Genomic DNA, 13,916 nt, shown 5'->3' with positions numbered 1-13,916 from the left:
CTGAGCCCCACCATGGGCCCCCTGCTCAGCGGGGAGCCTGCTTCTCCCTCCCCCTGCCGCTCCCCCTGCTTGTGTTCTCTTGCTCTGTCAAAGAAGTAAACAAAATCTTAAAAAAGAGAGAGAGAGATAAAGATGAAAATAGAAAAGTAAGCGGCGCTTGCTGGAGGAATGTACGCGGGGCAGACTGCAAGTCCCAGGCGTTCTCAAGCGAGGCGGGGAGACCCCCACACGGTAGGCGTGAGCCAGGCACTATGCTGGGTGCCGGGACCCAGGTACAAAGCAGGGTTTGGGGCTCTAGGGACTAGACAGAATTCAGGGGTGGGGTCTAGAAGCAAGAGGCCGGTGGAAACCATGGTGCAGGGTGGTGCCCTTCCGCGTGTAGAGCTGGTTTTTCAATGGGCAAGGCAGCCGGTTCCACAAGGAAGGCACGGCCACCAGACCCAGCTGGACGGCGACAAAGATAAGTGCTCCAGGCCGTCCAGGCCGAAGAGGACTCCTGCTGTGCAGGGTCAGGGGCCTCAGTCCTGGGCTCTGGTGTGGCGGCTCTGGTGATATGAGTGCAAGGGGACAGTGGGAGACATGGAGCAGGGATAGGGGCTTTCTTTCCCTACCAGAGGATGCCTGGCCTGCCTACCCCCTCGCCACTCACAGGTCTGTTTCTTCTAAGTTAAAGTTGCTAAATCCCGTGGGCTCCAAACAAGGGTTGGGATAGCGAAGAATCTGGTGAAATCACGAAGAGTGATTTTTCTATTGGTGTTGAACGAGCAAACAGTCTGAGTCCACTTTTGTGTTTCTTCTCCAAAATAGAAGGAAACCCGCTGAGAGATTTGGAGATGCTTCCTCTGACAGCAGAGGGTCAGTGAGTGGACATGGAAGGGGACCAAGAGGTGGTGAGCAGCAGGCCAGGGAGCGAAGTGTCACTCGTGGTGCTGACCTGTGGGCTACAGCACCATGCATGGGCTGCAGTCCCAGGCACCCTGGAGGCCAAGGCCCAGTGCCGCCGGCCTGGCTCACTAGCCATATTTCTGAAACGGACTCATCGTTAGGTGCTTTACAAGCGCTCGGGAGAAGCTGAGAGGCTCCCTGAGGCCGGCCTAGTCTCTCTGGGAGCCGTCTACTCTGAAACTGGGAGGGTGCCCATAGGATGCCCTTGAAACAAAGGAAAACTGCAGCCAATATTGGAGGGAGACTTCTTACATTGGTAACAAGAGGATGGTGAACATGGAGAGAGGCTTCTGGTGGGGGCAGAGGGACGGTCACAGACCAGCCCTCCGCCAAGCAGGGACATGCCAGGTGTTGGGAAGCAGGGAGCGGGGGAGGGGGTGCGGGGAGTTCCTGCTCCCCGTAGCTCTTGCTTGAAGGGAGGCCCAATCAGGGGCCACTGGGGGAAGCTGACTGGCACATAGAAAACCCACACTTACTGGCTTGAAGAACCAGAATCTGAACTGGGGTCAATCAGAGCAGCCGGAAATGAAGAGACATTGGAAAAGAGAGAGTCCCAGAGGGGAGCCCACGCCTGGGAACGGACGCTGGTCTCCAGTCCACTCGGTACACTGCATGGTGGGGACTGGGGCCCACTTCGAGCCTAGCCCAAGCTAAAATACGGAGTGGTGACTCCCACTGCTGCCTGCCACGGGGGAGAGCTAAGCCTCTGAGATGAGTGAGAAGGTGCTGGAAGGAAGAAAGGAGGAAGAAACAAGCAAGCACACTCTTTGGAGGAATGTAACAGAACCGTCTCTGCTGGTTTAGCCACAGTGTCTGGGACAGAAAAGAATCGCCAGCTGTGAGACGCCACAGGAAGACGTGAGCTAACAGGCCGAATGACAGAGACTAACTGGACAAGTCCAGAGGCTGGCAGGGGCAAGCTGTGATGGCAGGTGGCGTGTCGCGGCGGGAGCAGCGTCAGAGTTGACGCTGCACGAGACGGGTGAACTCGAAGCAATAGCAAAAGCAACAGCCAAAAACGAAAATCAGGGAAAATTCTGGATTAAAAAGGGGGGAAGAGAATCAGTTGAGCTAGGAGACAGTCTACACAAGCAACTGGCTTTCCGGTGGGAGAGGAGAGAGGGATGGGAGGGAACGTTCCGCAGACGGGAGAAAAGGCTGGCAGGTCATCCCTGGTCCAGGAAAGGCACGTAGGAATGAGAGGCCGTGACCAATGTAAGACGACAAAGCTGAACAAGACGAGGGGCAGGATGTGGGCGCTCCGAGGAGGATGTGAGCCTACGAGAAGGCGCTCCATGCCGCCAGCCATGGAGAGAAGGCGCCCATAAACCACAAGACACAGCCCCGCAGCACCGGAGCGGTGGCACTGAGGGCCTGCACATGCGCGGGTGGAGACAGGGAAGCACACCTGTGCAGGCCTTGCCGGTGCACGGGACTCCATCTGGGGTTGTCAGTGCGACTCACGGGGGCTGTGGTTGCTCAGGCCTGGGGATGTTCCAGTGCAGGCCCAGGTGGCCTGAGACTGTCTGAGAGCCCCGCCTCTCCCCTGCATACCGGTGTGGGGCTAGATCTGCTTCATGGACTCCAGCTAAAAAACCCACCCGCCAAAATGAGAGCAGGGGCAGAAATGAAGAGTCCGTCCCGCTGGCCTCCACGATGTTAAAGAGACCTGGAAATGTGTAAAACAGGCCTACTCTTCCCACGCAATTTCTGTTTTGGAAAATATAAAAATATAAACTTTTTTTAATGGAAATGTTATTTATGTCAACATGTGGTGGATTTATTTTATTTTTCAGTGGCTTAGTTTTATTCTGTGACACAATACACAGCGTCACGTCGCCCCACACAGATAACTTCCCAGTGCAGGGGGTTCCTGAGACCAAAATGTTTTGGGAACCGCTCTACTGAAAGGAATCACCAAAATCCTTGCACAAGAAAGCTCCAGACCCGGCTCGGCTCGGTCACACACTCGATCAAACACTGAAGGAGGAAGCTCCCCAGTGTTACATGAACTCTTTCAGAGAACACAGGAGGTGGCCAGAGCATGTGGCCCGAAGATCCTTGACACCAACCACGAAAGAGAGAACACAAAAGAGAAACTAAAGGAAAGGCAGTTTCTGAAAATGAGAAACGAGCTAGCTGTGCGACCTCACCGTCCCACCCTGAGGTGTCCAATCTAGTGTCCGCAAACTAAGGGAGAAGGGCAGGACGCGTGCTGTGCCATTCACACATCGCTCAGAAAAATACCCATTTCATGTGTAAAACATCAAACAGGAAGAAGACATGCAAATAGAACGAATAAACAAATGTGGCACAATGCCGAGAACTGCGGAATCTGGTAAAAGTACCTGTAGCTTCCATTATTCTTGTGAATGTCTCAGTTTGAAATTATTTCAAAAGAAAAACAAAGGCTAAAAGGACAAATACTGAGAAGCACCTCTTCACCGTGAGCTCCTGGCCCCCCCGGGCTGAGAGTGGGGGCCGCCAGCAGCAGGGCCACTCCAGCTCTCCCTGAGCCCCGCGAGGGCCTCACCGTCTGGAAGTCCTCGGTCTGCAGGAAGTGCTGCACCAGGAAGCCGCAGACGTCCCCAACGCGGACGGTGCTGTCCAGCTCGGGCTCCTCCAGCAGCAGCTCGCACTGCCGAACCGCCTCCTTGGGGTCCTCGGCGTACGTCCTGCCGAGAGCGGAGCCAGTGGAGCCTGAGCCCAGAACCCCGCCACCGGTCAGGGGCTGCGGAGCTCCTGGCATTCGCGGGATGGAACTTTCGTGAGGTCAGCTCCCGTGAATTAAACAAATTCTCTAATGACTTCACCAACTCACTGATTCACTTGATAAAAACTTCCTAGTCGCTCGCAGTCCCAGCACCGCGCTAGACTCAGCCTGTCACCCCAGTCCCTGCTGGTTACCAGTCTGGAGGGGGCACCGTGATGCAGGGGGGACACGGGGCAGGGGGTGAGCATGAGCAAAGGCCAGCGCAGGGACGCGCTCCACAGGGCACACGCGGGTCTGCCACAGAGCCGCGTTCGAGCCGGGGAGGGTCCCGGGGGAGGGACCCAGTGGGCCTTGGTCCTGGGATGGGACTGCAGTCACGGGGGGCTTGGGGAGGGTGTCAAGCTCCAGGTTTGGTGAATTCCCCAGGAGGAGCTCAGCATGGAGGCGGCAACACATCGTCCACGTGTCCTACTTAGGGCCCACGGGTCTCGTCTGCTCTTGCTCCCTGCCCGCGAAGCCGGGCCTGGTCCGTGATGGGGAGAGGAGCCTGGGGGCCATGTGTCCCTGCTTCCCCGCGCCATGGCACACACACCTGCGGGCCTGGATGAACCGCTTCACCAGCGTCATCTTGCTTTGCAGCTGAGCCAGCTTGGTCTCCTGATCCAGGGGGCTCTTGGCCTTGGCCTTGGACAGGCACTTGTAGGCCTCCGTCAGCGCCCCGTGGGCTTTGTCGTAGTTCTGGTACTCGTCAATCTCCACCTGCGTGGACGAGCGCCGTCAGTGCAGATGAGCCCCCCAGGGCCCCAGCACCCTCCCGGGGGGTCCTGGCCCTGGCAGGAGGGTCTGTACCTGGGCACAGGCGTCGTAGAAGCCGGCCAGCAGGTCGAGGGCCCGGCCCTTGGTGTAGAAGCTGATGATGTTCCTCATGATCTCTGGCTCCTTCCGCCAGTCAAGGGCCTGCAGGTAGTTGGCGGCCATGATGTAGATTTCCTTCTGCCTCGAGACGCCCGCGAAGAACATGATCTTCTCCGTGTCCCCAGACTTCAGCAGCGCTCTCATGGCCTAGCCGGAGGGAGGGCGGAGGAAGAACGGGGCCTGGCAACGCTGTGAGGCCCCTCTGCCCCCTTGCTCAGGCGGGATGTCGCCACAAGAGGGAGCTCGGGCTCCCTGTCTGCACAGGGCCCCGGGAAGCCGCCGCCTGGGAAAGTGCAGCCCTGGAGAGTGAACCCCGGCTGCAGGTCGCCCCCCCACCCCGCCCCGCCCCTCCCTGGCGGGGCGCGCTCACCTTCAGCTTGTTCCCCGCCTGCGTGTACTTCTTGGTGGCCAGGTGGTAGCTGCCCTGGCGCATGCAGCAGTTGGCGATCTGCTCCAGCAGCTGGCGCCGAGACTCCTCCGACAGGTCCTTGGAATCCTTGGACACGGTCATCTTCTCCGCCATGTCCTCGGTGATGGTCATGTTCTGCTCCAGGCAAAGCTGCAGGGCTTCATGGTACTGCAAGCCAGGAAGGGGTGGTGAGAGGGGGGTGTGGGGGAGACCAGGTCCTCAGTCCAGGGGCAGCCCCTGCCTGCCAGGTCGCGCGCCTCAGGGCAGGGACAGGACGCGCTCGCTGGGCACGGGCCAACACTCGTGCACTGACTGACTCTCTCACGCTGTTCATGCTCTGAAATGGGACGAGGGGAACGTGGAGCTCGGAAGAATGCTGTGTTGGTCGTGGGAGGAAAAGAAACCAGAAATTAATTTCCTTCTACAGAGTTTTAAAATTTTTAAGCTAAGGGCTTTGATTAATCTTGAAAATCGAAGGGAAATTTGACAGCCTTCACTTAAGAACCGGTCTTGCACAAACAGTGGATGTCTTGGAGGCGGTGTCCTCTCTGTCAGTCAGGAGCTGCGTGGGACCCCACACAGCGACAACACTGGAGCCCTTGGTGCCCGCCCCCTGTGGCAGGGAAGGGGGTTCTTTATGCGGGGACAGCGGCGAGTGGGTGCCACCCACATGTGTACAGTCCTGCTGAGGACGGATCCCAAGGACGGAAAGCGCTGGGTCGAGAGGCCCGTGAGCTCTCCTGGAGAGGGACACTGTGTTCACACCCAGCCTGAGTGTCAGCTCCCTCGACTCCCTGTGGCCTGCTGACCTCCCACCTTCACTGGTCTAACCCAGGACAAGTGGGATCTTCATGAGTTTTCATCTGTGCGTGTCTGTGGAGCAGGCCGAGTGTCTGATCTGCTGGGTCTGCCCACAGTTCCTTCTTAGAATAAACTGTCCATAGTCTTTGTCCCTTTCTTTGGAGTGGCTGCCAAATTTCTTACTGGTTCATAGGAACTCCGTATCTATTACGAATATTACACTTTGGGATAGAGGTATGACATGTTATTTCCCCCATTATTTATCCTTACTTTTTTATGGTGTTTTTTTCCATGTGTGATTTTCAGATTTACATTTGGCTGAATGGATCAGTCCTTCCCATCGGCATTTGGGTTTTGAATCCTACTTAGAAGATGCCTTTCTTCTCTCGAGATTGTACAAGACATCACGATTTCCAGGGGAGCGGGGCTGTGTGGCTGACACACAACTCAGGCCACTTGGAACGGGCTGGGACTAGACTTACCTTGGTGCTTTCCCAGTAGCAGTGGGGGGGCCTCGACCCCTTCACCGGAGGCTTGCGTTCCGCCTGCTGCTGGGAAATGCTCCTTTGCGCGTATGAGATGTGCCTGCGCAAGTGGTGCTATGTCTGGATTTTCTGGTATTTTCTGCTGACCCGTAAGCCTGGTCATGCTCTGACCCCCATTATCCTCCCCATCACATATTTTACGGTCTGGGGGCTTAATCACCTCTGTTAATCTTTCTCCAGAGCTCTCCTGGCTGTTCTGGCTTATCTGGTTTTCACGGTGAAACTACAGAATCCACTTATCTGGCTAGAGAAAGCCAGAGTGGTGTTTCTCCTGGGGTTAGATTAGGTATGGGGCTGCCTTGGGGAGGGTGGACATGTGCATGTGCTGGATTTTTCTAGAACACGTGCTCAGCAAGTCTTGGGTGGCTCTCCCGGGAAACACTCAAATTGTAAGCACGGTTCTGGCTTCTGCAAGAGAGATCTTTCAATTCGACGGGCTAATTTTGCATGAGTAACCATCTTCTACGTCACCATTCTGTGGCTATCCAAGAGAACTTTCTACAGTGCTGGTGAGGCCGCGGGACATTGGGACGCCGTGTGCAGCTAGCGGGGGCACCGTGTGGAAGGCCGTCTGGACATCCCTCACACAGCGAGAACGGTTACCAGATGACCTGGCAGTTTGAGTTCTGGGTAAACACCCAAAGGAACTGAAAGCAGAGTTCTTAAGAGATACGTGTCCACGTGTGTCCACAGTAGCACTATGCACAAGAGTCAAGAGGTAGAGGCCACACAGAGTCCGTGGAAGGGCAGACCCTGGGCAGCATGCATACGAGGGCAGCGTGGCGCAGCCTTAGAAAGGAAGGACATTCTGGGGGCACTTGGGTGGCTCCCTCGGTCAGGTGTCTGACTCTCCATTTCGGCTCAGGTCATGATCTCAGGGTCGTGAGATCGAGCCCCGCATCAGGCTCTGCACTCAGCAGGGAGTCTGCTCAGGTCGGTCTCCCTTTTCCTCTGCTGCTCCCATTTGCCTACGCATGTTCTCTTCTCAAAACAAAGCAGAACAAAAACAAAGGACATTCTGACACCTGCTACCACATGGATGAAGCCTGATGACGTGACACTCAGGGAAGCCGGACTCAGGACGAATCCTGTGTGATTCTAGGTACAATGGTCCTTGGCGTGGTCCCATGCACACACACAGAAGAGGGGGCAGGGGCTGGGGAGCAGCCGGGGGGCTGGCGTTTGGTGAGGCAGTGTTTCAGCTTTGCAAGATGAAAACAGGGGCACGGAGACGGTTCTCACCACAGTGCGAACGCACTTGGTAACAATGAGTCGTACCCTTAAAAAACAGCGACGATGGTGACTTATATGGTACGTGTATTTTACCACGCATTCACCTCCCTGGCTGTGGGGGTTACAAGAGGAGTGGCTGTGCGAGGCGAGCCTGTTGCTAGCGCTCCTTCCCCCCGGGGCAGGTGGGAGCCACGGGCCTCTTGGGAAATCGTAACCGAGAGAGATGGTGAAGCCATGCCCACCCAGTCTGGAAAAGGCGGCCCCCGGGCCTCGGTTCCCGAGTGGGTGCCAAGCGGGGACTCCCAATCGTACCTTCTTTGCGGCCAGCAGCAGCTCGACCGCCTTCTCGTACTGGCTGTGCTCGATGAAGAAGTCAGAACAGCGGGCCAGCAGGGCGGGGTCTGAGCGCTCGTCCAGGTCCTCTGCTATGAGCTGCAGGGCCACGAACTGCTGGGTGGCGAAGGCCAGCTCCAGGGCCTTAGAGAAGTGGCCGGCCTGTGGATGGGAGGCGCTCTGAGCAGCCGCCCAAGCCCCAGGCCCCGAGAAGGCCTGAGTGGCCCCGGCATATACCGAGGCAGGCCCTGGCGTGCCTGCCCTCGCTCACCTTGTGGTACAGCATGACCGCCCTGTCCATGTGCTCGCCCTTTTCCTCATAGTAGAGCGCTGCCTCGGTCATGTCCTCGGGTGAGCTCAGTAGTGCCAGGTTCATGAGCTGGTCATCCAGGCCATTCTCCTGTGGGGGACAGTGGATGCCAGGGCTTCCTGTGGGGCTTGCTAAGGCTGCCACGGGGGAGCCCAGCACCCCCACTCGGGCACGCTGCTGGCCCACGTGACGTCGGCTACTTTCTTTCTTACTTTCTGAACATTTCATTTATTTGAGAGAGAGTGAGAGAGACAGAGCACAGGCAGGAGAAGTGGCAGGCAAAGGGAAAGAGAAGCCGACTCCCCACTGAGCAGGGAGCCCGACATGGGATTCGATTCCAGGACCCTGACCCGAAGGCAGACACTTAACGGCGGAGGCACCCAGGTGCTCCCCTGATTATGGTTTCTAACCAGTGTCAGATGGTCACATGCAGTCTGTGCACCAGAATTTGGGGGCCTCTTTTTTCTATTAACAGAACACAGGTCTCTGAGCCCCAGGCTGGGACCCGTCCACACATGCAGAAGGTCCTTCCTGTTGCTTACAGGCCACGAGCTATGAGCCCGCCTACGTGCTTGCAGGAGAGCCATGGAAGCCGAAGGGCTTCTCGGTGGCACTTCACAAAGCCCCTGGGGGCTGAGACCAGGGAGCAGCAGCAGTCACTCCAGCAGGAACGCTATGCGAACGGGCCCCGGGGGGGACGTGGCACCCACCAAGCAGCTCTCTAGGGGCCCCCAGCCCACCTGCGTGGCATGGACTGTCCGGGGCTGTGTGCCCGCCGGCACCTACCTTGCAGAGGCGGATGGCATTGTTGAAGGCCTGCGCCCGCGAGTAGAAGTGCACTGCCTGCCTCACCTCCTCCTGGCTCTCGTACTGGCGGGCCAGGTGGTAGGACGCTGCCCAGTTGCCGCTCTCGTTGGCGATCTCAGCAGCCTGGAGAGAGAGGAGGGAGCCCTGGGGCTCTGTCTGCGCCTCCCCATGCCCCGCAGGCCCCGGGACACCCTTACCTTCTGAATGTTGCCCTGGAAGCAGTGGATGCGGACCAGGGAGAAGTAGTCCTCCGCCAGCTCGTAGTAGCGCAACGCCGCGTCCATCTCGGCCTGGCTCTCCAGGTACTGGGCCCACCACCGCCACAGGGTCCTGCGACGAGCCCACCAGCCCCGCTCAGGGCCTGCGGCCCCTGGAAAGGATCCCCAGGTCCCCAGTGCCATGCTCGCCGTGCATTCACGTGGCCAGCAGCCAGGAGGGAGTGTGCCAGCTGGGTGGCTCGGCCAGGACTGAGGGCCCGGGGTCTGGAGAGGCCCCACCCTGGTAGGCTGGGGAGCAGCTCCCAGGGAGGGATCGGTACCCCCACTTTCCCACAGGAAGCAATAGAGGGAGGCTCCTGGCTCCATGGCAAACCCATGGTCCGCCTGCCGGCCACCAACAGCAACACTCACTTGTCCTTCATCTTACTGATGTACATCTCCAGTGATTGCAGGTCCTCCGATAGCATCCTGGGCACCTCAAAGCGGTGGGTGTCTGACTTCTCGTAGCTGTGAGAGAAGAGAAACAGCGGCTTCTCCCCATGGTCTCACCCTATGTCGGCGCCCAGCGGGTCATGGCGCTGCCGTGGTACAGCCAGTGACCCCGGGCCTGGAGACCCGGAACTCAGTGTGGGCTGTATCTGAGGTTCTCCTGGTGAAAGTGAGCTCAAGCTCCCCCTGCACACCCAGAGGCCACCACCTTCCCCGAGGCAGTGCCTCATGGAGAAGCTTCCTCCACGGGCTCCTACTACACTCTCACTGGGGCGGAGGAGAAAGCCGGAGTAAGCGGGCCCTCCCCGACTGAGTCTAGACGGGCCCCCCCGCGCTCACTAGCTGAGGGCCAGACCGCGGTCAGTGCTGGCCTCCAGGTGCCTGGCGTAGTTGTAGTAGGTGGCCCGCAGGTGGATACGGTCATGGAGCTCTGCGACCTCCACGGCCTTCTGCCATTGGTCAGAGGCCTGGTACAGCTTGTTCACGAGGTCGTAGCGCCCGCACTTCCTATACAACTGCTCCGCATCCTCCTGGAGATAGGACAGCGTATGTCAGCCCTCGGGCTCCCAGACAGCGGCCCCCGCAGGCAGCAACACCATATGCCATTGCAGCACTCCGTCCTACGGCATCGGCCGGGAAGGCTGGGGGCTGCCCTGCACGCTGGGGAGGAGACCCCACTTGCCACAGCATCCTGTGAACAAGGAGCCGACTCGGGTGTCTGCCCGTCCCCTACCCGCCTGGTCCCCTAGGTTCTCGCGATGCCGTGAGCGCATGTATGGGCAGGGGAGGACATTGGAGAGGGGAGAGGCCTCACTCTGCTTTCTGGCTCCAACTCCTTCCAGGGGGTTTCTGTTCCTTGCTACCGCATGGCCCAGACCCACATACGCTGGCCTGCCCTGTGAGGCCAGTGCCTGCCCCCCGCCCACCTCCCCCTCTGCCTGCACTAGGGCAGCGCCCGACTCACCAGCATACCCAGCTGGATGGCCAGCATGGCCACCCTGGCCTCCGGCTCCGGCTCCCGCTCAGCCTCCCGCAGTGCCCGTGCTCCACGCGCGTGGCCCATGTTCCCCAGGCACACCTTGGCGACGTCCAGCCGCTGGGTCTTCACGCACATGCGCGCCATGTTCTCCCAGACCGCCTCACTGTGCCAGGGATGCGGCAGTCCTGTGAGCTCGCAGCCCTTGCACCCCTGCCCCTGCCACCGCCCCAAGACGCAGACCCGACAGGCTTCACCAGCATAGCAACGTGGCTCCGATCTCTCCCCAGGCTAAAGTCAGACCCTCTCAGACGGGCCTTCCACACACCCGCATTCCTCCCTACCACGACGGCCGCCTGCTTGGTGCCACACCTCCCTGCACCTTCGAGCCGTGGAGGCGGCTGAGCTGCCCTCTGCAGGGAAACACAGGGAGAAGATGCTGCGAAGCCCTGGCCATGAGGCCCCTGAGAACCAGTGCGTGAGGCCCAGTGTGGGGTTTGTTGGTGGGCCCGGGCTGAACGGAGGTGGGGGTCCTGAAGACGATCCTGCATGTCCCCTGGACTCCGTCCTTGTGCTCCCGGGCCCCCACGAGGCTCCATGCAGCAAGGGCTACGCTGGCCAGACACAAGCCCTTCCCTTCTCCAAATGCGTCCCACGTGGGAGCCTTTTCCAAGATACTCCACGCCCCCGGGGTATCGGGGACTCTCTCCCCCACCCTTTGCTGCGTCCAGAAAACAGGTGGCTGATCTCTGCCGTTAAAGGGGAAACGCTGAGTAAGCCGAGGAACACGCAGCTGTCCCAGAGCCCTTCCTTGACCCGGTTCCCTTGTGCCTCCCTGGGCTAGTGCTGCCGGGCCTGCTGTGCGCATGAGTGGGACGGGTGGCTGGAGGCCGGGCTGCTCCCACACTGGGCTCTGAGCTGGGCCACCAGTGGCCTCCGCCGAGCTTGGGGGTGGGAAGTGAGCCCTGGAAGAGTGGCGGGGGGGGGGGGGGCGGGGGCGGGGGCGGCCCCTCCCGCTGGGCCGAGCGGTGGCCTGTGAGCTCCGACACCAGCCTCAACACAGGACTAGGACGCAGGACCAGGACCAGGATGCAGGACAAGGAGCTCTGGGTTTGGAACAGCTGCCAGGCCCCCACAGCTCCGGCACTTCCTGCCGCCCCGCCCACCGTCCTCCCATCTGCTCCTCATCAGCACAAGAGGCGCAGACGCCAGAGCACATGGCTGCCCAGGGGCCCTGCCTGAAGACGGCCTCCTTTTCTGGAAAGCCCTGTCTTGAAAGCTGCTGGAACCAGCCATAAAGGCCTCCCTTCTCAGGCCTGCTACTCAGGCTTGCGGGGTTCAGGGCCTCCCGGCCCACCACACAGCCCAAGCTTCTCCGCTCCGAGACTAAGCTCCTGCCCGCCCAGCCATCATGTGCACGAACAGGGCAGGCGCCACCCCCCCACCCCCGGCCAACCCCCATGCCCAGCACGGGCAACTCAGGGGGACACAGGAAGGACCAGTCCTTGAGATGTCTGGGTGTCAGGGTGAGGCCCCCCCTTTTTTTTTTTTTAAAGATTTTATTTATTTGACAGACGGAGATCTGCAGAGAGGCAGGCAGAGAGAGGGAAAGGGAAGCAGGCTCCCTGCTGAGCAGAGAGCCCTATATGGGGCTTGATCCCAGGACCCTGGGATCATGACCTGAGAGGAAGGGAGAGGCTTAACCCGCTGAGCCACTCAGGTGCCACCCCAGGGTAACTCTTAACTAATATTCTGTACCTAGGCCTGTGGCTCCCAGCTAGAATCTGGGGATCGTGGACTGGGCAGGGCCTCCAGAAACCAGCTGGTAGGGGAGCTGATAGTGGATCCAGCAGCCATCAAAGACCACCCAGGGATAAATGACTTAAATAAATAAGGTGGGGGAATGATCCCTCCAAGCAGAAGTGTTGGAAGAGCCTCCTTGTGGAGGCGACGCACTACACTGTGTCCCTAGGGACTCTTGAGTGGTCCTAGTCCTCTTGGGAGAAGGGGGCCATGGCAGAGGGCCATGGGGGCCCCCTGAAACCCCCAGAAGGTTGGAGCGGAGATGGGGGGACAGGACACAGGCCAAGGAGAGAAGACAGTGGAAAGAACTCAGTTGATGCATTTGCTACAAAGTCTGCTGGGAGAAATGCTGAAGTGGGCCAAACCCTCATGGAGTGGAAGGACAAACGACTCCCCAAAGACCCCTGTCTTGCAGGGACATAGGCTTGGTGGTGCGGGGGGCCGTGCCTTGCCTGCAGCAGGTGCAGAGCCCCCTATAGACATGTGATCCCAAGTAATGGGGGCCAGGGAATATTTTTGCTGTTCTGATTTTGTAATAATCAGGACAGACTAAAAATTGGCTATGTTAAGACCACGCATGTGTCCCCAGACCTGGTTCTTTCCCTAGTCTGATCAAGGCTGGTGATAGAACAAGTCTGATGTATTTGATGCATCTCTTTTTTTAAAGATTTTATTAATTTGAGAGAGAAACAGCATGTGCACATGCCCGAGCAGGGGGAGGGGCAGAGGCGGCGGTGTGGTAAGAATTCAAGCGGACTCTGCATTGCACACGGAACGTGATGTGGGGCTCGACCCCACGACGACCCCACAACCACAACCTGAGTAGAAACCAAGTGCTGGACGCTCAACCCACGGAGCCACCCAGGTGCCCTTCTGATGGACCTTATGTGTGCGACTCCAGGCCTCTGACCATCCTTGAGAGATGACAGCTCAGCGAATGTTAGTGATTTTTGAAGGTAACCCCTGCCCATTTAACGATTAGCAGTTGCCATTAAATGAGCTGTAAAACTAAGAACCCCCCCCCCAAAATGAAAAAACCTACAAAGTAACGGGCTGAGGCTTCCAAGGCACATAGGGGCTGCTGTGTCAGAGGCGCTGGAGCTCCCCAAAGCTCCAGAAGCAGGAGGTGAGTGGGGGGCAGGCAAGCCGAGGGGACCAGACCAGTCCCACTTCGCCGGGCTCATCTTGCCACCTCTGTCACCTGGGCAGGTGTGTGGCCTCCCTGCACCCCAGCCTCCTCGCCTGTGACGAGGGCGCCAGATGGTGGGCGGGCAGCTTAGAGCCCGAGGCTGACCGGACAGCGTCCGGGGCGCGCATGCTAGAAGCAGGTGTGCAGCTGCTTCAGGACCCAGCTGGGCGTGGCATCTCAGACGGTCAGCACCGTCCCTGACCTGCGTGTCCGCATGTGCAAAAGGGACT

At 58.9% G+C, this 13,916-nt stretch overlaps 1 protein-coding gene and 1 non-coding gene across 2 annotated transcripts in view; one reads left to right on the top strand and one right to left on the bottom strand.

Annotated features, from left to right (window-relative positions):
• The window catches only part of IFT140 (intraflagellar transport 140), a 69,168-nt gene that overhangs the window by 2,218 nt on the left and 53,034 nt on the right, over positions 1-13,916 (bottom strand). The window contains 11 exon segments of the mRNA XM_032326724.1: positions 3,479-3,620; positions 4,251-4,417; positions 4,508-4,720; positions 4,944-5,150; positions 7,874-8,056; positions 8,166-8,294; positions 8,991-9,134; positions 9,209-9,341; positions 9,641-9,736; positions 10,058-10,248; positions 10,683-10,860. Coding sequence (XP_032182615.1) covers positions 3,479-3,620; positions 4,251-4,417; positions 4,508-4,720; positions 4,944-5,150; positions 7,874-8,056; positions 8,166-8,294; positions 8,991-9,134; positions 9,209-9,341; positions 9,641-9,736; positions 10,058-10,248; positions 10,683-10,860 — 1,783 coding nt within the window.
• LOC116581567 lies at positions 13,002-13,127 on the top strand. Its single transcript, XR_004282110.1, has one exon. It is a non-coding gene; the product is annotated as a small nucleolar RNA SNORA72 (small nucleolar RNA).

The sequence above is a fragment of the Mustela erminea genome, chromosome 20, assembly GCF_009829155.1.
Source record: "Mustela erminea isolate mMusErm1 chromosome 20, mMusErm1.Pri, whole genome shotgun sequence".
Lineage (NCBI taxonomy): Eukaryota > Metazoa > Chordata > Mammalia > Carnivora > Mustelidae > Mustela > Mustela erminea.
Note: the sequence above shows the minus strand (reverse complement) of the source record. Positions and strands in the feature narration are given on the sequence as shown.